We start from the raw sequence: 26,683 nt of genomic DNA, 5'->3' as shown, positions 1-26,683 counted from the left end.
GATAGTCTAGTATATCGTGACACTCCGTCGGTTACGACGACGAGAGTTCCAGTTGTTCCGAACAACAGAACAGCCTGCTCGTGAGATTAACGTGTAGGTAGCTAAGCACTCCACTAATACGGAGTTCCCGGCGAGGTTCACTATGACAATACAGGTACAGCAGAAAGAAAGTTGTGGTGAAAGAATAGAGCAGCGTTCGCAACACCACCCCATAACGGAGCCTCGTTGAGATTTACGTGTTTGCGCTCAATATATATATAAATTCATATATACTAAACTGTGGAGGCGCAATGGCCCAGTGGTTAGGGCTTGCGGTCTTCGGATCGCGGTTTCGATTCCCAGACCGAGCGTTGTGAGTGTTTATTGAGCGTACACACTGACAACGCCCGATCCTATGACCGCAAGTCATGGCTCTAACCACTTGGCCATTGATCCTCCATTATATATATATATATATATGTGTGTGTGTGTGTGTGTGTGTAGCTTGCTTATCAGTGTGTGTAAGAAGCTTAGCACCTGGTTTAGTTCCACTGAGTGACACCTTATATATATATATATATATATATATATATATATTGAGCGTAATATATATGTCTGTGTTTCTCCCCTCCCCCGTTACATAGCGGTTCGGTAAAAGAAACCGATAGAATAAGTACTAAGCTTACAAAGAATAAGTCCAGGGGTCGATTATTTCGACTAAAGGCAGCAGTCAAATGACTGAAACAAATAAAAGAATAAAAAGTTTGTATGAATGTGTATCATGACCTCAGCCGCAATATCATAAATTACGGGGACGTAAACACTCCAACATCGGTCGTCATGATGAGGGGACAAAGACAGTCATACAAACATATATATACGACAGACTTCTTTCACGTTCAACCAAATCTACTCTGCTATAGCAGAAACCACTCGAGCAAGGCACCACGCAGTAAGACTGAACCCGGAACATTGTGGTTGGAAAACAAGCTTCTTACTTAACAGCTGCGTCTATATTTATTGTGATTAAACTAGTACACAGTATACAGCAGTCGTGTTCCACAATTGACAACAGTTGTTCATTGATTGATATATACATGATACATTGAAAGGCCGGAAGTTTGGGGGGAGGAGGCCAATCGAGTAGATTGACTCCAGTACGCAACTGGTACTTAATTTTTGGACCCCGAAAGGATGAAAGACACAGCCGACCTCGGAGGAATTGGGAATACCTATTTCTTTACTACCCACAAGGGGCTAAACACAGAGAGGACAAACGGACTAAGTCGATTACATCGACCCCAGTGCGTAACTGGTACTTAATTTATCGACCCCGAAAGGATGAAAGGCAAAGTCGACCTCGGCGGAATTTGAACTCACAACATAACGCAGACGAAATACCGCTAAGTATTTCGCATGGCGTGCTAACGCTTCTGTCAGCTCGCCACCTTTAAATAATCTTTTCTATTCTAGGCACAAGGCCCGAAATTTTGTGGGAGGGGGCCAGTCGATTAGATCGACCCAAGTACGCAACTGGTACTTAATTTATCGACCCTGAAAGGATGAATGACAAAGTCGACCTCGGCGGAATTTGAACTCAGAAAGTAAAGACAGACGAAATAACGCTAAGCATTTCGCCCGGCGTACTAACGTTTCTGCCAGCTCGCCGCCTTATTTATATGTATATATGATAGATAGATAGATAGATAGATAGATAGATAGATAGATAGATAGATAGATAGATAGATAGATAGATAGATAGATAGATAGATAGATAGATAGATATTCAATATATTCTCTTTTCCTTTGTCTCTCAGCCTTTGCTTCTTTCACCTATTTTGCCATTTTCTGTTCCGTCTGAAAAGTCTATATATTTACCAGAATATTCTGGTTATTCCAACAACTCATCTATTATTTATGTAGCAGTACATTGCAGCGTGAGTGAGGGGGGGCACATTTGATTCGTTTTCCTGCTTTCCATATCCACAGTACACACTAATTTCATTCCAGCACAAATGATTGATGACTGTACCTTGTAATGTAACCAAGTAAGAATCTTCAGATTTTTGCCGTATTATAAAAACACTTCTGCCCTTACAGCCAGAACCACCACCAATAACAACAACAAGAGCAACAGCACCATCGTCTACCAACTCCACTAACAAGGCTTTGGTCAGCCCAAGGCTATAATAATAGGCATTATCTGTCCAAGGTGCCACGTCGTGGGACTAAATCCGAACCATATGGTCGGGAAGAAACCTTCCTGCCACACGGCCACGCCTGCACGTACGTGGCACCCTGGATATATAATGTCTATTATTATAGCCTTGGGCTGACCAAAGCCTTGTTAGTGGATTTGGTAGACGGAACGCGAGAAAAGCTCCTCATATATATATGTGTGTGTGCGTCCCCGAAACATAGCGGTTTGGCAAAGAGACCAGTAGCATAAGTACTAGGCTTAAGTACAAGTCCTGGTGTCGATTCATTCGAATAAAAATGTTCAAGGCTGTGCTTCAGAATGTATATATATATATATGTATATATGTATATATATAATATATATATATATATATTATATATATATATATTATATATATATATATATATATGTATGTGACCTCGTGTAGACTACCTGCAATTTTTTTCCTCTGTCCTTCCCATCTCGGGATGTTTCTTTCTCCTATGTTTCCGACGAAGAGCTCCGCTCGAACGTCAAACCCTCCTTCTTCCCTTCTTTCCTGAGCGTCCAATAATACTTTATTTGTTCCACATCCTTGCGTTGTTGTTTTTTGTTTTCTTGTTTGGATTAACTTTATATATATATATAATATAATATATATTATATATGTATATATGGAAATGGATGCGTCGCATTCAATTAAATAGTAAATCATATATATTATTCTTTTATTTGTTTCAATCATTTTACTGCGGCCATGCTGGAGAACCGCCTTTAGTAGAGCAAATCGACCTCAGGACTTATTCTTTGTAAGCCTAGTTCTTATTCTATCGGTCTCTCTCTCATATATATATATATATATAATATATATATATTATATATATTATATATATATATATATAATATTCAGTTGAATTAGGTACTTAAGTTGAAGCGCCAAGTTAGGAAGAATAATGGGAGAAAGACGAGACGAAAAGGAGGAGGAGGAGGAGTGGGGAAACCCAATATGTTGGTGACACCTCCGGAATTACTGAAAGAAGAAAGGGAGTTATTCTCAAACACTAATGAATACCTGCAACACAATCGTCTCCGCTAAAGTTACCCAAAGACCAGAATATTTTAGTCTTAAAACTTGTAAATGGCTAAGAGTAATCATCCACGAACGGAAACAATAGTCACTCCAGAAAGTTCCCTCATACGTTTGTGGCAACCAAATTTCACTGAAAAACTTTTGGTCAAACCAGAATTATGACAGAAGTTGAACCGCAGAGAGGAAATGAAACTGCATCTACTTAATTGTGAACCGGACCTCCTAAACAGACAACAAATGATTTACATATTAAACCCATAGATATTAGCGACTTTCGAAAACAATTTAATTCACAGCAGTTGTCAAAATGACACACATAGAATATTGCACACTATTATTCACTCTTAATAAAAGACTTAATAATTTCGTGAAATTTGTGGTCATCATCTCAGCACTTTTTGTTAAAGTCGACCTCGACACAATTTCATACGCCAATGGTTTCTGCTGTGTGTATTATGAGTTTTACTAAACTTTGGCTGACCTCTTTGGCCCAATGCCCAGCAACCTGGCCTTCTTAAATGAAGGCCCACTTAACTTTGTCAGGGTTTAATCTCTGCACTGAGAGGCACCTAACACACTTGGCAATTATGCAATTAAGTGTGTGTATGTACGTATATATGTGTGCGTGTGTGTGTTTATGTACATATGTATCTGTGTGTGTATATATATATGTATGTATATATATATATATATATATATATATTATATATATATATATATATATATTCATGTATGTGTATTTATGTATGTGTATTTACATCTACGTATGTCTATATACGTATATGTATATATTATATGCACATTATATATAGTTATACATTATTATATGTATGTGTGTATATATTTATACATACATTATATATCTATATATATATATATATATATAATATATATATACAGAGAGAGGTGGGGAGGAGGACACACACGTTTTCTTTTTTTGTATTACTAATCGGCAGAAGTTACAGAATTACACAAGGGCTGAAAATTTCGTATGTTGGCACAAAGCTTTGTCGATTGAAAACGTATGTATACTCATGTTTTGAGTTCTGTTGCACATATATATATATAGATATATATATATATATATATATATATATTATATAATATATATGCATATATGGGTACAGGACGTCACCAAATGTAAACAACATGAAATACGAAAACAAGCGAGTTAAATACACAAACTAATAACTAGAGAAAAAATTGAAAACATGACAAGTAACACTAAGTAATGAAACAAGAAAGTTGTCGGCTCTCTACCTACTTCTCATTTCGAGCATTCAATATATACTGACATTACACATCATTAACTAGTTTTAAGAAGACCGGACCTAGTCTGATGTTCTCGAGACTCACTGCGGAGCAAGATGCTGGTCTCTTGGCTCCAATATATATTGGGTTTATAACAGAACATGTCTATGAAGAAAGTTCCTCTCAGACAATATCCACAACATCATGCCTTCCAAAGGTGTATATACCATATACCTTAAGTGTGGTACAAAAATGGTTATTATATTTAATAGCATTTCTTTGCGTGAATCGAATACATACATTCGAAGACTACAGATTAAACCGATCATTGGAACGGTAAAATTTTTAAAACTCTCCAGAAGTTTGTGTTTTAAATATATATGATGATATCTAGATATACAACTATATGCATGAGAATACACACATAAAATAAAATATACTAATCTGCACATCTTTGTATCTAGGTTAGAAAGCGGCTCTTTCTCTATTGAAATCTTGAAATAAAACTGAACAATAACATACATATGTGCTTTTAGGGCATTTAGGGCTGCCTGTGTGTGTGTTTGCGAATATATATTCGCAGAGTCGTTTAAAGTATGTCTATCTGTGCCTCTGTGAAAGCTTTTGTATGTATCTATGAGTCCGTGTGTATAAACTTATATTTGCATATGCACGTATAAATATATTGTATATACAAGTATATAATTACGACGACGAGGGTTCCACTGGAACGGATCAACGGAACAGCTTGCTCGTGGAATCAATGTGCAAATGGCTGAGCACTCCACAAACACGCGTAGGCTTAACGTAGTTCACAGGGGGAGTCAACGTGACCAGGCTGGCCCCTTTTAAATTGCGGGTACTACTCATTTTTGCGAGCTAAGTGGGTCGGAGCAACGTGAGGTAGAGTACCTTACTGAAGTACACAACGCGCCACCGGAAAATAAACTCATGACTGTGAGTCGAATATCCTAACCACTAGGCCACGCATCACTACATATATATATATATATATATACACACACACACACACATACAAGGTATAGAACACGTAGCCAGATCGATAATATAAACGTGTTATTCCTTTATTCTTTTACTTGTTTCATTCATTTGATTGTGGCCACACTGGAGCACCGCCTTTTTGTTGAAGAAATCGACCGCAGCACTTATTTTTTGTAAGCCTAGTACTTATTCTATCGGTCACTTTTACCGAATCGCTAAGTTACGGGGACGGAAACACACCAGCATCCGTTGTCAAGCGACGTTAGGGGGACAAATACACACACACAGTTTAAGTCTACAAAATTCTCCCACAAGGCTTTGGTCGACTATAGTAGAAGACACTTGCCCAAGGTGCAGCGCACTGGGATTGAACCTAGAACCATGTGGTTGGTAATCAAGCTTCTTACCACACAGCCACGCTTGCGCCTGTAGCTACGCCTGCGCCTATAAATATTCTTCTCAATTATGATGCTTTTCTGTTAATGAAAACGTATCAATTATTTATCGATACTAGAAGCAGACTGAGATCGAATGCAAATGAAAGCACCGTACTAGATTTCTTGTAATGCTAAATTTTTTCTATTGTCTGCTCATTATCCTGCTTTTATCCTTCTGTTACGATCAAAAGAAATTTCAGCACTTAATAAAGCCATATATAGAGAGCTTCTAGGTGAGGCTGGATTTCATTGGTTAATGAATGAGACAACCTCCCGTTGGCTAGATCAGATCGTTTATTTTTTTCCTCTCACTCTCAAAATAATGCGTTAACATAAACCGAAATGATGTCAGTTATGAAGACCAAATATTGTTTCTCAGAGTTATTACGTGGCACCATTAATCGACGTTGTTCCGATCAGCGAAATGAATTTAACCTGGCACGTATTTATTGCTGCATCAGAAGGGGGAAGAAGATTCCGTGTATAACCCTTTTTCGGGCTTTTCACGGCCTCTGAGACAGATGAGAAGGACAAAGGTTGGCCATAGAACGGAGACCTCACCTTAATGCTTGTAAAAGACTGGGTATATTAAAAAGCAACGCACTCGTGACGTAATTTTCGGCAGAGAAATCGTCACAACAAACAGTGCAAACATGTAGTATAAACACCCAAACATTGTCATTATCTTTCCAAATCCAGCAGCATCTCTCATAGTTTCTGTTCGTCCAAAGGTGGATTAGCTCTTTTACTTGTTTCAGTCATGTGACTGTGGCCATGCTGGAGCACCGTATTTCCCTCTTTCTTTTACAGCAGGGTTCGCCACCACCCCCTGCCGGAGCCTCGTGGAACTTTAGGTGTTTTTGCTCAATAAACACTCGCAACGCCCGGTGTGGGCATCGAAACCGCGAATCCGCTGCCCTAACCACTGGGCCATTGCGTAAATTTTGGTCAGAAAAATTCGAATCGTATGCCGGAAAACTGTAGTGTTAAACCCAAAACGGCAATACAAACTTGCCTCAGTCAAATCACACAGTCCCTTCTGATGAGATTCTAACAGTCTCCGCCATACAAGTTTTACTGGTAAGAATTAAGTCGGAGTGAGGCTACACTAGTAGACACTTTCCTATGACGCTGCGCTGTGGCGTGGAAATCGAAACAAACTTAAGCAATAAAGCCCAAACTTATTACTTAACTTAAAATTTAAAAAAAAACAACATAAAATTAAATATATAAAAATAGAAAATAATTAATATCTGGTTTCATATCGTGTACAACTAATTTATCAAGCGTTGAATAGAATTTTCTTATATGATGGCAGATTTCAAGAACATATATGTATATATACATACATACACATATTATATATATTATATATATATATATTTATATATATATATATATATATATATATATATATATATATATATATATATATATATATATAATATATATATATATATATATATTTATATATATATATATATAATATATATATATATATATAATATTATATTTACGCATTCATTTAATATATCGTATATATACATTAAGTATATGTATATGTATATATATATATATATGTGTGTGTATATGTATATATCATATATATATATATATATATATATATATATATATATCAAGCCAATTATATTTGACAAGTGATTGTCTTTTTCTCGTTTTCGGTGGTTTTTGTTAAATTTTCGTAGGTTTTGTTATCGGTATTGGCTTAATGTCAAACATAAAGCTTATTTTGTTTTCTTATTCGTTCTCGTTATTACCGTTCTTGATGCGTTCTTTTCATTGCCAAACGTTATTTTCACTTATAACACTTTGTGAGTTTGTTTGTTCTCATCTATGCGTTTGTTGTTGTTCACATTATAGAGTTTGTTATTTCATATTCACACGATGCAGCCTTCGTAGCTGTTGGTATTTACCACACATGCTAGCGAGCGCGATGCTGTAGTTATTATTCTAAGAATTTTATGCTGGAAACAAAACTTCACTTATTCAGAAAATATTCAACAAATAAAATTAAATTTGGAAATTCGATTTTTCCATACAATATAAAACACGTATGTAGACATACATACACTCATATATTTATAGAGATAGATAGATAGATAGATAAATAGACAGATAAATAGGTAGGTAGATAGATAGATAGATAGATAGATATAGATAGATAGATAGATAGATAGATAGATAGATAGATAGATAGATAGATAGATATTTATACACACCTACTTATCCAAACACAGGCACAGAGACCATTACATATATAGAAGGGGGAGGGAGACTCAGAGACAAATAATTGAGATGGACCTGAGAGTATGTGAATGTATATATATCTGCTTGCTTACATACATAATATAACACAATTTATGTGTGTACCCCGTGTATATATATATATATATATATATATATATTATATATATATATATAGAGAGAGAGAGAGAGAGAGAGAGAGAGAATGAGCCAGACAGACAGACAGACCGACAGACTGACAGACATATACACGTATATGACCATACATATATGTGCATTTATACGGCTGCTTGCGTATTTATCTGATTAGAAGTATATACGTTTGTATATATGTATATATACGTGTATGTGTATAAATGTATGTATGTACGTCGAGGCTGTAAGCTAAGATCTTTCACTGGCAGCTCGTACATCTTCAACTAAATTCTACTTTTAGTTTTTCGTTTTTCTTCTATTCCAACAGTTCTGTGAAGTTAGTTAAGAGACATCAGTTCTTCTGGAAATTTTAACGGAATATTCGCTCAACATTATGAAACCCATATTAAATTTATCTCATATATATATATATATATTATATATATATATATATATATGCGTATATTACTGTTATTATTATTATTATTATTATTATTATTATTATTATTTTATTATTATTATTATTAGTATTATTATTATTACACATACAAAATATGCATAAATATTTTGTATATTTTTGAGACTTATTTAATTTCTTCCTCACAGAATTCAAATCAGTCACTTTATGTACGTGGTGTATGTGTTAATGAGACTGTACGTAGAAACACATTCACACACACAGGAATCGAATGAGTGGTATATTACAATATTTTGGTGTTTATATATTCTCGGTTTGTTTTAAATTTTTCGTCTAAATTTATTAGAAAAAGGTGGTGTATGTTATACGTTGGTTATATTGAATATGAAATGAATATATTTCGTTCCGATAACACAGATATTTCTGATCTGTAAAAGAGCACAACCTCCAATGTAAACCAGCCTGCAGCAGTAACTGGGTGATATTAAATCACTGGATGGAACTGGAGACATAATCATGTCACCTACGGAGCACTGATGTTGTCGATAGACTGGCAAGACATAGCAGTCAAACATTTCTAAGACAGAAACAATTTATGGTCTCTGAACAAAAAAAAGAAGAGCAAATTAGATAACTAAAAAGAGCTTGAATGTCACGGCTGGAATGAAATATCTCCTAGAACCGTTGACTCAGTGCGGATCTTTCTGCACAACGAAAACGAAATAGAAATAGAGGAAAAACAATCACACAGCGTCCCAGTTTTACATACACACAAACACACACACACACACACACACACACACACACACACATATACATACACACACACACACACACACACACACATATATATATATATATCTATATATAGAGTAGCATTGATGAGGAAGAAAGGAAATTTAGGCTAGTTAAAATATGTGGTAATTTTAACTTCTGAAGACAAATTCACTGCAGTTACCATGGAAAAAATCCCTCTTATGGAAGAGGGCATCAAAATACTATAACTACCCAGTGCTTCCATCAAACGGACTCCCACACACATTTCTGTCTCTTTGGCCATCCTCATCTTCCGACCATGTCCGCGAGGGAGACTCAGTCACTGATATTGATTGTCCTAAGATAAAGAAAGATACAGTTTTAGAATCTACTCAGATTTATCTCTCGCCGGTATTTCTTATTATTAGTGTTAAGATGTTTCTGGCCATATTATATTTCACATTCAGTATTAGATGTAAACGTAAATGCAGAACTACCTTATAATTAGCAATAGATTCACTGTAAACATGAAAGACAAATTATCGCGCGTACAAACGTATGCATGCACACGCATCAAAAATAATGCCATGCTCAGGCGTGAAACCGAATACATGCGCTGTAGACAAATTGTGCAGCTTTGAAGCAATAATTTATTACTGGTAGATGCTGGGCCAGTAGGAACACATAATCATTACAAAGGAATGACTGAAGGAAAATTTAAACGACAACTACATAATTATATACCCGCCTTTAAGTATACAGGGTTAGGGTTAAAAAAGTAGGGTAATAAAAAATCTTGAAGAACTGAAGTATGGAAAAGCTTGTTTCACAAATAAATTGGACGTATAGAGTGTGATATGTTCTTTAAAACCTTTATTTAAACACCAGTTCAGAAACGTTTAGCAGATGCAGACAATTTGAAAAGCATCCGTTACGGAACTGAAAAACCGAACGTTCCCTTCCAGCCACGTATAAACACAAAGTGCAAAGTTTGAGGAGCAATAATTTCTTCTGTATTTCCTCCCTATTATCCACGTAATTTCTTTTCCAAACCGATATTGTATTCACTCTGTATGCCCTTTCTTTATCGGAGGTTAATCCCCCATAATCACAAATAACATTTTTGCTCATTAATTCAGCATTTGAAAAAAATTATTAGATTCTCACAGTTCCCTCTTGAACTAACCACCATTCCCACATGCGCACACACACACATAGAAATGTGTGCAATAGAAATGTGTGCAATATAATGTCCCGAAGATCCATCAGATTTTCGAGCAAAAAATTTAAAAAAGAGTTTAAATGCTGCATTGCTTTTGGACTACATTTTATGTAGAATTACTTTAATTATTCCGTGTATTTTTCTCTTCATTATGCTTGTGTGTGTGTGTGACTGCACGGGTATATGTCTTTCTCTGTATACATGTGTGTATATTTGTGTATAAGCTTCTCTGTGTATGAGAACATTTTCTTATATTTCTTTCTTTTTATTTGACATTGATAAATCTGCTGTCAGATATTCCAGCCCTTGATACTCTCACGTCTTAACTTCTCATCTCTTCCCTCTTGCACTCTGCTACTCATCTCTCTCTCTCTCAGCTCACCCTGCCAACTCTCTCTTTATCCTTTCTCTTATTTGTTTCAACAATTGTTTCATCTTAAATCAATTTTCTGTATTTTTTTTCCTTATTTTTTTGTCCATCTCAGAATCCTAGAATTTAATATCTTCATATATCGATCATGATCAAGGTGCTGACGGTGATGTTGGTGCTGGTGGTAGCGATGTTGTTTGGTGATCGTGATCATGATACTAGTATTTCAGTCGATGATGATGATGAATGTGATGGAGATGATCATCCTCATCATCATCACCATCATCCTGCTGGCGACAGTGATGTTAGTGGTGATGATTTTGAGATGAGGACATTTTCTTACATTGGCAAAAAGCCATTAACATTGAAGTTATTTGGTTACGTCCCTTTATGTTAATCTCACCACCATCACCTTCAACACGTCCATCGCACTCGTTTTAAATTTCTGATTCTCCTTGATCGATAATATGATACATATACCAATATCTTGGGATTTATGCTATACTACCAAAGATATTTGGTTGCATATTGATAGCCATTATACACGCTTTTGTTCTGGGCTCGAATACCACCGTAATATTCCTACTTCCCAATGCTTCTGGAACCGACAAACCAAAACCACCATACGCCGAGGTTTGCTGTAATAGATTATTCTCACACTCTAATTTGTAGCAATGTGCTGTAGTCAAGAATCCCCATCCTTATTCAAACCTCTTATTTTCTTTGCACTTACACCATATTACCGAGCACAGAACAGTTTGTCTTTGGTCGTTTAAGTTTTCTTAATCTCTCTTATATCGACAGTAAACTCCGATATATGTGTATAGTTACGCAGTCGCACAATTTCACAAATGCTACGTATAGCGTTAAGTCAATGGTTTAGTTATGTATTGAGCGCCATGTTTTTAATGATTTCTTAGGAAAGCTGTCAGAATTGTTAGCACGCCGGTCAAAATTCTTAGCAGCATTTCGTCCGTCCTTACGTTGTGAGTTCAAATTTGCTTTTCATCCATTTGGGGGTCGGTAAAAGAAGTACCAGTTGAGCACTGGGGTCGATGTGATCTGAATTCAAATTCCGCTGAGGTCGAATTTACCTTTCATTCTTTGAAGATCGATAGATTAAGTAACAATTGGACACTAGGGTCGATGTAATGGACTAGCCCCCCACCACCACACACACACACACATCCATCGGAATTACTGGCCTTATGCCGAAATTATTATTATTATTATTATTATTATTTTATTATTATTATTATTATTATTATTATTATTATTATTTCGATAGTTTCTGTATTGCTTGGTGTATTGTTTTCAAAAATGTAAATTGGAAGTTCCCATGACAAATAACTAAGTATAAAATTATTGCCATTAATAATATTGACCGTCGTCGTCGCCGGCAGCAGCAGCATGGCGTCCTCGTTGTCGTTTTCGTTTTTCACGATCAGCTTAACCGTTATCAACGTTATTATAAGAATCACCATGACCATCATCATCATCGCAACAATCAATATTAATCCTCACCATCATCATCATCATTAACATCATTAGGAGTATTATTTAAATTATTTTGATCATCATCATAATCTGCACGAGGACACTGTGTGAATCGTTAGAGCTTCTGACAAGAATGTGTATGTGTCTTTATATGTGTGTATGTACGTGTGCATGTGTATCATTTTAATGTTATTTTTTTAATTCTCCCTCTCAAGTAGTGGGTTTCGAAAACTGCTGTATTGCTGGAATTTGGTAACAGCATCGCCCAAGAGTTATACGCTGAAAGTTATTCCATATTTTTAACTATTCCAACTAAAGACTGTATTACTTGAGTGTGTGGTAGCTGGTCATGTTTTTCCCCTTTTTTTGCCTGAAAATCACAACTTTTCGAGATTGTTACATAAACATTTACTAAAACAGCCATACGCAACAATCTTTAGAAGTAAAAATAAGAATTGTTGATGCGAGTATAGAAGTAGCGGATCTCGAAGCATTTTCTCTTTCTCACTGATTTTAATAAAAGACATGTTCGCAGTTGCAGGAACCTTTTGGAATATTGACATGCAATAAGAGAATGACCCCGGCATACCTGCTTTCTGAAAACTTTTATAATATTCTTTGGGCATAATTTGTGTTTTGCAACACCTCTGTACGATACATTTTTGTCTACTCCTAAATATCTGTAGCACTTGCTGGGTGGAATAAAAAAAGATAAAGAAAACATTGATGCAAATTTTTTGGATATGGAAATGTATTCTTGTGTGTTCAACGTTCAAGGTCGTGTAGTTAAGGAACTAAGTGGTTTCCGGTTCAATCTCACCGCATGGCACCTTTGTAAAGTGTCTTCTGCTTAGCATCGCGCTCACCAATGGTTTTGTGAGTGAATTTGGCTGATAGAGACTGTGTAGAAGCCTGTCGTAAATACATATGAATGTGTGCGTGCGTTTTTCCCAACCACCAACGCTTGAAAAATGGTGTTGGTTTGTTTATCTCCCCCGTAATTTCGCAGATCGTTAAAAGACAACGGGTCAATGAGTATTTGAGTTAAAAAAATAATACAGAGGCCGACTTGTTAAACGAACCCCAAAACAGTGCCTTAGAATGCCCGCAGTCCAATGACTGACACAAGTACAAATACAAAAATGTTCATATCTTCTGAATAAATTCCATTCCGATATCAGCTGAATAAGTTATTATTAAACCCAGCTGTAAATATTTCCAGCGTAGATCTTTAGATCATCCACAAAGAAAATATAAGTTATATTGATATCACTAGCTGTTGTACATCGTAGCACATAACCACTGCATTGCTGTAAAAATAAATTACGGTGGATTCAATGTTACAATATGTAGAAGGACAAACAAATCTTGTCCTGGAATAATTCTTTGAAAATATTTATAACATCGGAGACAAACGTTGCTTGTTTCCGATGCAATATAGAATATGAACATATGCATTTATGTATGTAGGCAGATATATGTGAATGAATGGATGCACAGAAGTATGGATGAATGAGTATATGTAATTATGTGTGTGTATATTATATATATATATATATATATATATATATATATATATAATATATATATACATGTACACACACTCATAATATACGGCTTTAGCCATTTCAATTCTCCTTATTAGGAAGGACCTGGATTCTAAAAAAGGAAATGAAGCTCCATTGTTGGAATTTGGATAATAAATGCGCAAAATGTTGACCTTTAGAAAAATTGTTGCCTATTTTTACTATTCAATTTAACTGATGGCGTTTGTGAATTGTGCGTTAGTTGGCTACCATCTTAGTCTGTAAAGCTCAACATTCTGAGGTTGCCAGTTAATATCTACTAAAGTAGCCTGGTATACCAACACTACATACATACAAACATATATATATATAATATATATATATATATTATATATATATATATATATATATATATATATATATCAAGATAGATACAGATATATATATATATCGTAATGTGTGTGTAAATTCGTATTTTCGCTGCGAATTTTGTGGGCTCCGAAGCAGTTGTCTGTAAATATCCCGTTCGCAACTGATTTTCTGAGAAAATATTCACGGTAGCCTGGCATCTGACCTGAATCACTTTACATTCTTTTTCTAGTCCCAAACGATCATATCAAATCGGTTATATTTAAACTTGGAGGAAGCTTTCAGGGGAATATTTTAACGATATCCCTTATGTAGGTGTTCAATAACAAAGATATTCTCTGTAGTTATCTCAGGCGAGTCTTTCCTACTGATACCATAGTATATTGTTTTAGCAACAACATATCATTCTGCATTGGATGGTAGTAGTATAACATTTTCACACAGGTTTGTAATAGTTCACCAATGTAATATCTTACCCAGAAATATAACACAATTGCCATTTTCGGTCAGGTTTTATATGTTTCATTGTCTCTTTTTGTTAAACCGTTACTTCCTAGCAAAATTTATCTCTTCATTTACAAAAGAATGTGACGTGATGTAACAGTGACGAGTCCAAAACAAGCTATACTTCGTGTCAATGTTATAAATATCTTCCGCTGTATAAGAAACATATTCAGGCATATAACATTTTGTGAAGTTTTCGATACCGGATTTTAACGATCTACGCTAGGGAATGCATGGAAGGTCATCGTGGGAGATGCATTTTTGAGGGAACGCACTACTCACCCGTAGGAAGTTATTCTCTTCAATTTGGAGCACATGGTTGATGTATATGCCTATTTTTCTACTGCCATCTTGCATACGCAGTCATTTTCTTTATGGCTGGCTGGGTGGACGGATTGATAGATGAATGGATGTGTAGGTGGATGCACGGATGGAATCATGTATGTATGCCTGCGGTAGCTTGTATTTAAGCATGAATGTTTGAAGATATATATATATGTATATATGTACATATATATATATATATATATATATATATATATATATATATATAGAGAGAGAGAGAGAGAGAGAGAGAGAGAGATGAGCGCAGATACGTGGTTTAGGGTTCAGTCCCACTGTGTGACACCTTGGAGAATTAGCTTCTACAATAGCTCTGGGCCAATCAATGCCTTCTGAGTGAATTTGGTGGATAGAAACAGCGTGAGGGCCGTCATTTTTGTACCTTTGTGTGTGTGTCCGTCCCACAACCGCTTCATAACCAGTGTTGTTTTGTGTACATCCCCACGAATTAGACGTTCGACAAACAAAACTGATTGTAATAAATACCAGACTAACGAAATAAGTACTGAGGTGGTCTTGTTCACCTGAAATCCTTTCAAGGTTAGACACCATTATGGCTGCAATCCAAAGATTAAAACAGAAATAAAAATAAAAGAAAGGACAAAAACATTGCCAGATGTATAGATATAACTAAGCAAGCTAGGCAAGACTAATGCAAGGAAAGCGATTACAAAGGAGAAGGAATGAAATGAAGAAGAAGAGAAGAGTGGCAGAAAGGAAGGAAAAGAGAAGAATGAATAGAATAAAGGATAATAATAAATTAGGCAAAGAAATAGCACAAAAGCGCTATTGCAGAGACGGTGTGAAGATAATGAAATAAATGAAAGGAATGGAGGTGAAAGAAGCTTATTGAAGCAACAAGTTTTAAGTCGAAGGATTACGTGAATGGAGACGAGCAGATGTTTAATTAACGAAATTATATGGAGCATTTTATAAATCTTAATATTGTCAGAAAATCTTTTAGAGACAGAGAGAGAGAGAGAACGCGGTTAATTTGACCTGGCATAAATATATATAGGCATAGGAGTGTCTGTGTGGTAAGTAGCTTGTTTACGAACCACATGGTTCCGGGTTCTGTCCCACTGCGTGGCACCTTGGGCAAATGTTTTCTACTATAGCCTCGAGCCGACCGAAGCCTTGTGGGTGGATTTGGTAGACGGAAACTGAAACAAACTCGTCGTATATATGTATATATATATGTGTGTGTGTGTGTGTGTGTGTGTGTGTGTGTGTGCGTGCGTGTGTGTGTGTGCGTGTGTGTGAGTGTGTGTGTGTGAGTGTGTGTGTGTATGTTTGCGTGTCTCTGTTTGTTCCCCCAACATCGCTTGACAACCGATTTTGGTATGTTTACGTTTCGGTAACCTAGCGGTTCGGCAAAAGAGCCCGATATAATAAGTACTAGGCTTACAAAGAATATGTCTTGGGTTCGATTTACTAGACTAAAGGCAGTGCTCCAGCATGACCACAGTCAAATGACTAAAAGAAGTAAAAGAGTAATGTACAGTTGTGTATAGAATTCTAAAGAATTTTGGCTGATGACCGTCTAAAGACTAAGGTCACTGTGTGTGTATGGAGAGGCGCTATGTTTGTCCGACGGTGGTGTGTGTATGTGAGGTGTTCTTAAGAGATACGGAGCGCAGTTGCGTAGTGTGTCAAATTTTCGTTTTCATTTAAAATGACCGAACGCATCGCGCATCGATCATAGATGTTACTTCAAGTTTCACCAAAAACATAGAAATCCTATACAAAGGAACTTTGGAGATGATGCCATGGGCAAGTTTCAGATCAAGGAGTGAGACAGTCGCCTGAAACATGGGAGCGAGAAACACTCAGGCAGGTCATTGACAAGCCGAAGCGAGGAGCCAATTGAGAATGTTCGGCGAATAGTTATCGAAGACCGTCCAGTCAAGGAAATTCCTCACAAAGTGGGAATAAGCAGAGGTTCAGTGTATTCCATTTTAATGGAGGATTTGTGCATGTGGGGCTTGTCGGCGAAAAAATAAAGAGGTATATTCTTTGAACGCACATCGTAATCCAAGCTTTCTCGGTCAAAAGCAATGCATCACTTGTTCGACAGGTTCCTAAGCCTCCCGGCTCAGCTCTGTGTGACTTCTGGCTCATCCCCAAACAAATAACCAAACTGAAAAGGAAGCGATTTGAGTGGAGAGAGGAAAATATGAGAAAAGCAACAGCGGACCTCCATAGCATTCCTGGAAACACTATGAACTCTTAAGGGGTGTATTTTGATGCTGATTAAATAAAATTTGTGAAATATACAAAAATTGGTTTGTATAGGTTTTTTAAGGCCCCAAAGTCTGTTACTTTCTGAACGATTGATTTTGGTTACATTTTGAAGTATGGAAATGTATTAATTTAGTATATTTATATCTATATATATATTGATATCAATACTCATGTATGTGTATGTGAGTGCGAATTCAAGAGGCGTTATGTAAACCACCTATCTTCCTTCCGGTACACCGATAAAAGTAATGCAGCAAAGATGGTTTAGCCATATATGGAATTTGAAGAGGAATTCCACTCCACATACAATTAATTGGAGAAATCCAAGCCATATATTAATGGATCTAAGAAATGCCACTTATGCGTAGCAGAAAGACCTCATATTCTTCTTCGATCCAGCAAGACACATAGACAGTTGTAGACACATAGGTCTCTCTTACAGTATTGGAGGGTACCACCCTCGCCAGACTGAGTTGCTGTCTCGCAGACTTTGACACATTTTCTGTTATTTTGTTCAAAACCAGTTGTATTTAATGAGCTTTCTGCAAGCAGGGTGGACGAGGACCTGTTCTTGATTTCGTTTCTTCTTTCCCGTACCATTTTTGCACCAGCTTTCTTCACCTTTTTTCCACGTTCCTTCTTGTTTTCTTACTTTTCAGCGTCCTTGTATATAAAACGCATAAACAGGATCTGAAAGATTGCTTTAAGATAAATGGCGTATTTTATAAATAATTCTGCTTAAATATCACAATAACATGAAACTATAAGCAGCATATATATATATATATATATATTATATATATATATATATATATATATATATCAATACACACATATTTATATATATATATATATATAGATATATATATATATATATATATATATATATATATATATATACATATTTATAAATACGCATAGATATATATGCTTCCGTGTGTATGTGTGTCTTTTATGCATATATGAGCCGTATATTATGCTGTTTACACATACGCATATGTGTTGTATAACTTAAAAATTTTCTACATCTTATACGAATATATATATATATATATATATATATATATATATATATCTTCCATATTTGCTAATATAGTATAGCGCAGCAAGCTAATTTGCCACTCACACATTCATAAGCCCACGTCCGCACACACACACGCACACACACATTCCTTCAGCCATACGATGAAGTGGTTTTCTTTTCCATTATTTTGCTCGTTATATTCTGCAGCTGCTGTCGTCGCCGCTGCTATCGCTCTTTCTGAATGAAATCTTCAGACTTGACAGGGAAACAGATTTGATTTGTTTAATTAAATGAGAGAATGAAATTCATGGGATTTCTTTTCAGGAAATGATGAAGGTAGAACTTTATTAGTGTTGCTGCAAGTGTGTGGATGTGACAACGTGGGTGTGTGTGTGTGTGTGTGTGTGTGTGTGTGTGTGTGTGTGTGTGTGTGCGTGCTCGCGTCGTTTGGCGAATTATATATGAATTAGGCTAGAAATGAATGTTAGTATGTATTCACTTTCATGTATCCAAAAGTCGTGTATTTTACACACAGAGAGAAATGCACATGGGCGTGTGTTTGCAATATATATATATGCAATAAATTTAAGACCTGTGCAATATATAGATTGATAGATAGATAGATAGATATATAGATAGATAGATAGATAGATAGATAGATAGATAGATAGATAGATAGATAGATAGATAGATAGATAGACGCAGGAGTGGCTGTGTGGTAAGGAACTTGCTTCCCAACCACAAGGGTCAATCCCACTGCGTGGCTACATACTATAGCCTCGGGCCGACCAAAATCTAGTGAGGGGAAACTGAAAGAAGCCTGTCGTATATATATATCTTTAGAGAGAGAGAATAATAGCAGCAGAATTAGTACCAGAAAGCAATTATTATATAGAACTCAGCGTGAATATCTTAGAACACTTATTTGAGAGAAATGCACACCGATAGATCGTAGCAGCGGGAAGGATACTGATGAAACCTTCAGGGATGTTTGGCCTCGTAACTGGCATGAACTTATTAGATTTTGGGATAGATCCGGTACCGAACAAGGATTTGGGATTATTTATTTTTCCTGTTTTTTTTTTTTCTTTTTACTTCATTTTTGAGAGCAGTCGATTTCATTTTTAGTATTCTCTTTTATGAGAGCAGTCGAGCTTATTTCAGATATTCTCATTTTAAAAATCATCTCTGGCTAATCGTTGAGAAGCCATTGGTGTTGCCTTGGCGGAGGTTTGCGCTCTCTGAGTGCTCTTGTTGTTGTTGTTGTTATTATTATTATTATTATATTATTATTATTATTATTATTATTATTATTATTATTATTATTATTATTCAAGACGGTGAGCTGGCAGAATCGTTCTAAGTTCAAATTCCACTGAGGTCGACTCGTAGGTTCAAATCCCCACGAATTCGGCTTTGCCTTTTACCCTTTCGGGGTCAATAAAACACGTACCAGTTGAGTATGGGGGTGTCGATATAATCGATTATCCTTCTCCCTCAAATTTCAGACTTTGTGCCTATTGTAGAAAACATCATCATTATTATTACATGGTGCATCAAGGGCCGATATCTTGGCGCTTAGCAGGAATCAAAGAGCGATGCACGAAATTTTTGGCGATTAATATCAATAACATATATGTCCTGAGTTTCATTCATCATATTCATTGCACCAAACCTATCTACGCACACAAATACACACTCATACATACATATATATACATATGTGTGTAAATACGCGTGTGTTTGTGTATGTTTGTAAATTCTTCTTGTATATTTAATTGTTATGTATGTATGCTTGTGTGTATTGTATTAGCAACAGAAGCATTATTCGCGCTGAAAAAGCATCTCTTATGGACGTGTAGTGCTAAAAGGCACGAAACACTCGGCCCTTGCGTCACGGTGTAACTTCTGCCCATTAATAATAGTAAATGTATATGTGTTTAAATATAATTATATATATTTATATCTCTGTATTTCAGGACACAGAAATTGGCAGCACGATAGACTGCGGAGTGGTAGCCACGGATGGAGATAACGGAGACAACATGAGGTTCAGCATATTGCCAGACAAAGACCATGTAAGTTTGCTTTCATATTACATTCCGTTAGTAAATATATTTCCAGCACAAAACATGTGCAGTAGTTCTTTGCCACAGGAGCCATTTGAAACCGCTTCACTAGCCTTGATTACCGATCACCCGGACACAGCACTGAAGGTGTTGCCACCGTTTGCTGCTCATTAGAAACAACGTAACCGTAATTTCTCTTCGAACGAATTGGTTTGCAGTTCTGTTAGTATGGAGTGTCAAAACATGACCCTGACGTCAATAACGAGGGTTGAAGTGAACTAAAAATAGGGCCTGCAAATGTAGAGGTTCGATCCACTTGAAATGATTGCTAAAGCTTACTCGAATCACTTGCCACTTACCGTCTTACACAACAAAGTTTACGACGCTTTATGTAATCCTCGGTACATATAGCCTGAATAAAAGAAAGTAGGATCAAAATCGTAAAGTTAAATAACTGGAACAAATTCCGCCAAACTTTTTCTTCAACGTTACCACGATTCTGACTTTTCTCACTTGCGTTATAGTCATGGAAAGTGCAGGCTTCTGCCGCAGTTTTTCCGATGGATACAAGAATATTGTACTCCGACCAACGGGTCACTTCACCTGACATTGGAACCTCTTGGATGGGTATGGGTTTAGGCTGCGTAGCATACTGGAAGAGAGGGAGAGGCGGTAGAGAGAAATAAATGTCTCTATTATTTGGAGACCGCAGTTGAAATAGAACAGCGAACTTCTTTCCAGAGCTCAAGATCGAGCGTTATTCCAACAAGGCCCCTTCTCTTAGATTTAGGACACTTGATGATAGCATAAGCAAGAGGGAGAGAGAGAGAGAGAGAGAGAGAGAGAGAGAGAGAAGAAATAGACAGAAATGGAGTGGAGAGAAAGACAAATCTTCATCATTCGGAGAACCCAGTTGAAACAGACACCATTGCTTCTCCCCAGGGCCCAGAGTAATAGTAGCGTTTCGCACATCATTACTGGAATCATCGATAAAGAATCTGGATAAAGAAACACGGGCGAGAATGAGAGAGAGAGGGGGGGAGGTAGGGAAAGATTGGAAGAATTGAAAAAAAAACAAAGAAACAAACAAAGACTAGATCTCGGCATTTGATAGATATTATGTTTATTGTTGCCGTGAAGGAAAACTGAAAGCAAATTTGATTCTCGGTGGGATTTGATCTCGGGAAAAAATAGTTTAAAATGTTAAAACCACTTGTTTATATTTCCTGCCTTAAATACATTAGAGATGATTTCCTCTTTGGCTTGGATTTGGAGATATATTTTAGTGATTAGGTTTACTACCTGTGACGTGTTTCATGTGTATATATGCGTATTTTCGGTTTGCGTATTTCTTCATATCTCTCTATGTATTCATGCGTAGGTTCGTATGAGCGTCTTAAACTGTGTATATGGAATTGATTCTGTCGGCATCTACTTGTATGCATGTATATGCATGTATGTTACTATGCATACATATGTGTACTTATATATATGTGTTTGTGTGTGTATGTATGTATATATATAATACTTCATATTATGTATATTTCAAATTCTAGTTCTATGAGTCCGTTTCTATGCGTATATAATTGTACATATGTATATGTACATGTATTTCTGCTTAGATATGTGCGGGGTGTGTATGCGTAGTTTTTCAATTCACCCATATTGCAAAAGATAGTTGTGCAAAGCTGTTGATTCCCAATGTAATACACTTCAACATAACAATAGGTTTTGTAGCTTCGAGAGAAAGATGTGTATGTGTGTGCCATTAGATCATTTCCAGTGTTATTCCACAGTTCGTTAAATACGCCTGGTATTTGTCCAAAACAGACACTTTAACGAATTAACCCTTTATATATGTAAATGGAGGTGAAAATATATGTGAGGATGTGCCTGTATAATATGTATGCATATGTGTATGTGTGGGTGTGTGTATATACATATATATATATATATAACAATAGCCATTACAAAGGTGATAATCTTGGCAGTACTCCAGCATAGCCACAGCCTTTGGACTGAAAAGCATAAAAGAATAAAAGGATATATATCTACACACACACACGCACACATACACACTCTTATATATATATGGTTGTACGACTGTCGGCCTCTCCGCCTGCAGTAATGATATCGAACATTGTAGGTGTCTGCCTTGGACAATGTTTAATAGTGTTTGTGGATGCATGGATATGTGTGCGTTATTAAGCTGCAAGGGAAGAAAAAAAAACTCGGAAGTAGGTAATGAGGTGAGTGATCGGATGTGGTATTATTTGTCATGTAATTAGGTTTCCGGTTTGGAAGATAGATTTGTACCTCTTCAATTACTAACAAATTACATCACCGCACAACAAAAACTACACCAAGTACTTTAACTATTATTCATTTCTAAGATTTGTACAATGCTTACAAATTTCAACTTTCCTGTTTCGGGGAGAGTACAGCTGATTGCATGGACCACAGTATATCACTGGTTGGGCAGGTTTTTGAAACTTGCCTAATGTCTCCAAGCAATATTCACGTTCTGGGTCATGAAACAACTGTTGTTGTTGTTGTTGTTTGTTCCTTCTGGAGCCATGCCTGGCTCATAAGGGGCCGGTTTCATTGGCTTATAGGTTCCCCACCTAGATGCGACACCGGTCCGTCGTAGGTGAGCTACTAGATGCAGGAGGAAAGAGTGAGAAAAAGTTGTGGCGAAAGAGTCAGCAGAAGTTCGCCATTACCTTCTGCCGGAGCCGCGTCGAGCTTAGGTGTTTCGCTTATAAATACACACATCGCCCGGTCTGATTAAACCTCTAGGACATGTGCCTTCACCATGAAGCAATTAGTAGCCCTTATTTTAATACGGTGTACATTAAATTATATACTGGCGTGGCTATGTGCTAAAAACCTTGTTTGCCAGCCACAGGGTTTGGGGTTCGGTCCCACTGCGTAGCACTTTGGGCAAGCGTCTTCTACTATAGCCTTAGGTCGACAAAAGCCTTGCGTGTGGATTTGGTAGACGGAAACTGAAAGAAGCCCGAATATATGTGTATGTTTGAGTTTGTACCCCTATCAACGTTTGACAACCGATAATGATGCGTTCACGTCCCGGTAACTTGGCGGTTCGGTAAAACAGAAGGATAGAATAAGTTCTGCGCATAAGAAACAAGTTACGGGGTCGATTTATTCAACTAAATTCCTTCAAGGTGTTAGCCCAGCATAGCCGCAGTCAAATGACTGAAACAAGTAAAAGAATATTTATATATGTGTGTGTGTGTAAAAAAATAAGGAATGCATGGGTTACGTAACTAATATTTTCAGGATTAAATGAAAAGACAACAAACGGAAAATATGACATATATCTATCTATTTATCTCTCTCTCTCTCTCTATATATATATATATATATATATATATATATATATATATATATATATATATATATAAACTATACTAAATAAACAAACGAACGGTGATTTTCTGTTTTCTGTTCGCCTGTGTATTTAGTATAGGCGCAGGAGTGGCTGTGAGGTAAGTAACATGCTTACCAACTACATGGTGCAGAGTTCAGTCCCACTGCGTGACAGATTGGGCAAGTGTCTTCTAGTATAGCCTCAAACCGACCAAAGCCTTCTGAGTGGAAACTGAAAGAAGCCCGTCGTATATATATATATATATATAATATATATATATATATATATATATATAAAATATACTAAATAAACAAACGAACGGTGATTTTCTGTTTTCTGTTCGCCTGTGTATTTAGTATAGGCGCAGGAGTGGCTGTGAGGTAAGTAACATGCTTACCAACTACATGGTGCAGAGTTCAGTCCCACTGCGTGACAGATTGGGCAAGTGTCTTCTAGTATAGCCTCAAACCGACCAAAGCCTTCTGAGTGGAAACTGAAAGAAGCCCGTCGTATATATATATATATATATATATATTATATATATATATATATATATATATGCATGCGTGTGTATGTGTGTGTTTGTCCCCCTACAACATCGCTTGACAACCGATGCTGCTGTGTTCATGTCCCCGTAACTTAGCGGTTCGGCAAAAGGTGACCGATAGAATAAATACTAGGCTTACAAAGAATAATTCCTGGGGTCGATTTGTTCGACTAAAGGTGGTGCTCTAGCATGGCCGCAGTCAAATGGCTGAAACAAATAAAAGAATATGTCATATTTTCCGTTTATTGTCTTATATATATGAGAAAGAGAAAATTGTTTTGTCGGTGTCTATCTCTGCGTTTCTAGCAGCCATTGTTATTGCCGTTAGACTACCCACAAAGATCATTTGTCCCCAGTGACGAAGACTGATTTAACACCGGGCACACGTTCCTGAAAGGCTGCTTTTAGAAGTTTGATGCAAATATTGAATATATAAACTCTCTGAACAAAATACCCTGGCTTTTTCTATCAGAGTCCTCCATGTCCTCGGTTAGTTGCCTTCGCTGCGGCATAGAATGCAACCCACCCTGGTAGGTTAAATGCACACCTGGGTAACAAACCAGAAACGTTTATATCATCACGTGTGCACACACACATACACACACACACACACACACACTATATATATATATATTACGTAATTAAATGACCTTTGACTCTCCTATGTTCATCCACCTTTTCACGGAGCTTGTTTTCATTCCGCAAGCTGTCCCAAAACTACCCTACCCACAAAGTACACTTGCTGACGTTACCGACGGTTCAACCAGGTAATAAGTTGTATTGAGGTGTGTTACCAATAATACTCGAAAGTGACCAGACAGACATATATGGATTTGCTTTCATTTTTGCACGTTATCTACTTTATTTATACATTGATATAATATTTTTCTAGACATTTTTATTGCGCCCTTTAGTAGACTTTGCATCACTCAAATATATTATTGGTCTATACAGGAGACATTCGTTCACATGTAGTTTGTATTCCGTGTTTGGTGAATTTTTTCATGCAGTAAAGTAGATATGATTTGAGAAAATTTGACTATTACTTTTAGCAGAGGTGGCAGCCTGGTGAAGACTCATTCAGGCCTGGCTTTTGGGACCTCTGAGGCTTCAGAGTAGATCAGTTGAGTTAATGAATCAATGTTGTTACCATTTGAGATTGTTTGACAGGCAAGTTGTTATTTCATTGAAGTTCCACCTTCGATTGTTTGCGAATCTTTGTTCTAATTAAATCAACAGAATATAAAATTAGAACGCGAAAAGTTTGGTTAAATTAACATCTGGAACAGTTTCAGAGATCTATTTGATTCCCAAAAGAAAACATTATATTCAATTCTTGTTTTGTTTAAATAAACACTCGAGAAGAAAATTGTATCACTGTCCCTCTTAAATCCCCACATGAGAAACTCTGTGAAGTAGAACTTATATTAGATGCAAATATTTCAACGAAATTAACACAAGGGCGACTGTGTTTTTAAGATTCTTTCTATAAACCAGGTGATGAGAATGTTATATAAGGCTCAAGCACTTACTTAGTATTTTTTTAAATCTACACCAACAAAAGTACGAATTAAAATGACTTAAAACATACACTAATTCTTTGGCAAGTCAACACCAGTCTCTATTTCTACTACCGAGTCTTCAAGAAAAGCTTTCAAATATTATTGCCCAACTTTCGCAAATGTCGAGAAGATAAATATTTATTTCTAACTCGTTTGACTTTAAGACAACGAAGAGAATCCTCTTAGTAGAATCCATGTTACTACGATTGTTTTACATCCATGAAAGGAATAAAAATACCTTCATGCATTTATTTGATTAAATTTCCATTCGTATAAATTTGCTTTACATCATAGAATCCTAATCATCCGTACAAGATAACTATTTCGATCTTTGAGGACCTCTTCTGTAGGAAATGGTTAAAATGCTAGGGGCTATAATGAACATTTCCGCAGGAAAAGAAAAACTACCGAGGCATAAAGTGAACGTATTCTTTTTAGAATAAAAGTGAGAGATAGTAGTAGTAGTAGTAGTAAATTTAATTTGAAATCTATACACGTGAC

General features: G+C 36.4%; 1 protein-coding gene across 1 annotated transcript in view; it reads left to right on the top strand.

Annotated features, from left to right (window-relative positions):
* Positions 1–26,683, top strand: part of LOC115222357 (cadherin EGF LAG seven-pass G-type receptor 1) — a 755,088-nt gene that overhangs the window by 564,675 nt on the left and 163,730 nt on the right. Inside the window, exon 7 of the mRNA XM_029792554.2 lies at positions 20,590–20,688. Within this exon, the coding sequence (XP_029648414.2) occupies positions 20,590–20,688 (99 nt within the window). The remainder of the gene's footprint in view (positions 1–20,589; positions 20,689–26,683) is intronic.

The sequence above is a fragment of the Octopus sinensis genome, linkage group LG19 (assembly GCF_006345805.1).
Source record: "Octopus sinensis linkage group LG19, ASM634580v1, whole genome shotgun sequence".
NCBI lineage: Eukaryota > Metazoa > Mollusca > Cephalopoda > Octopoda > Octopodidae > Octopus > Octopus sinensis.
This window is presented reverse-complemented; position numbering and strand designations above follow the sequence as displayed.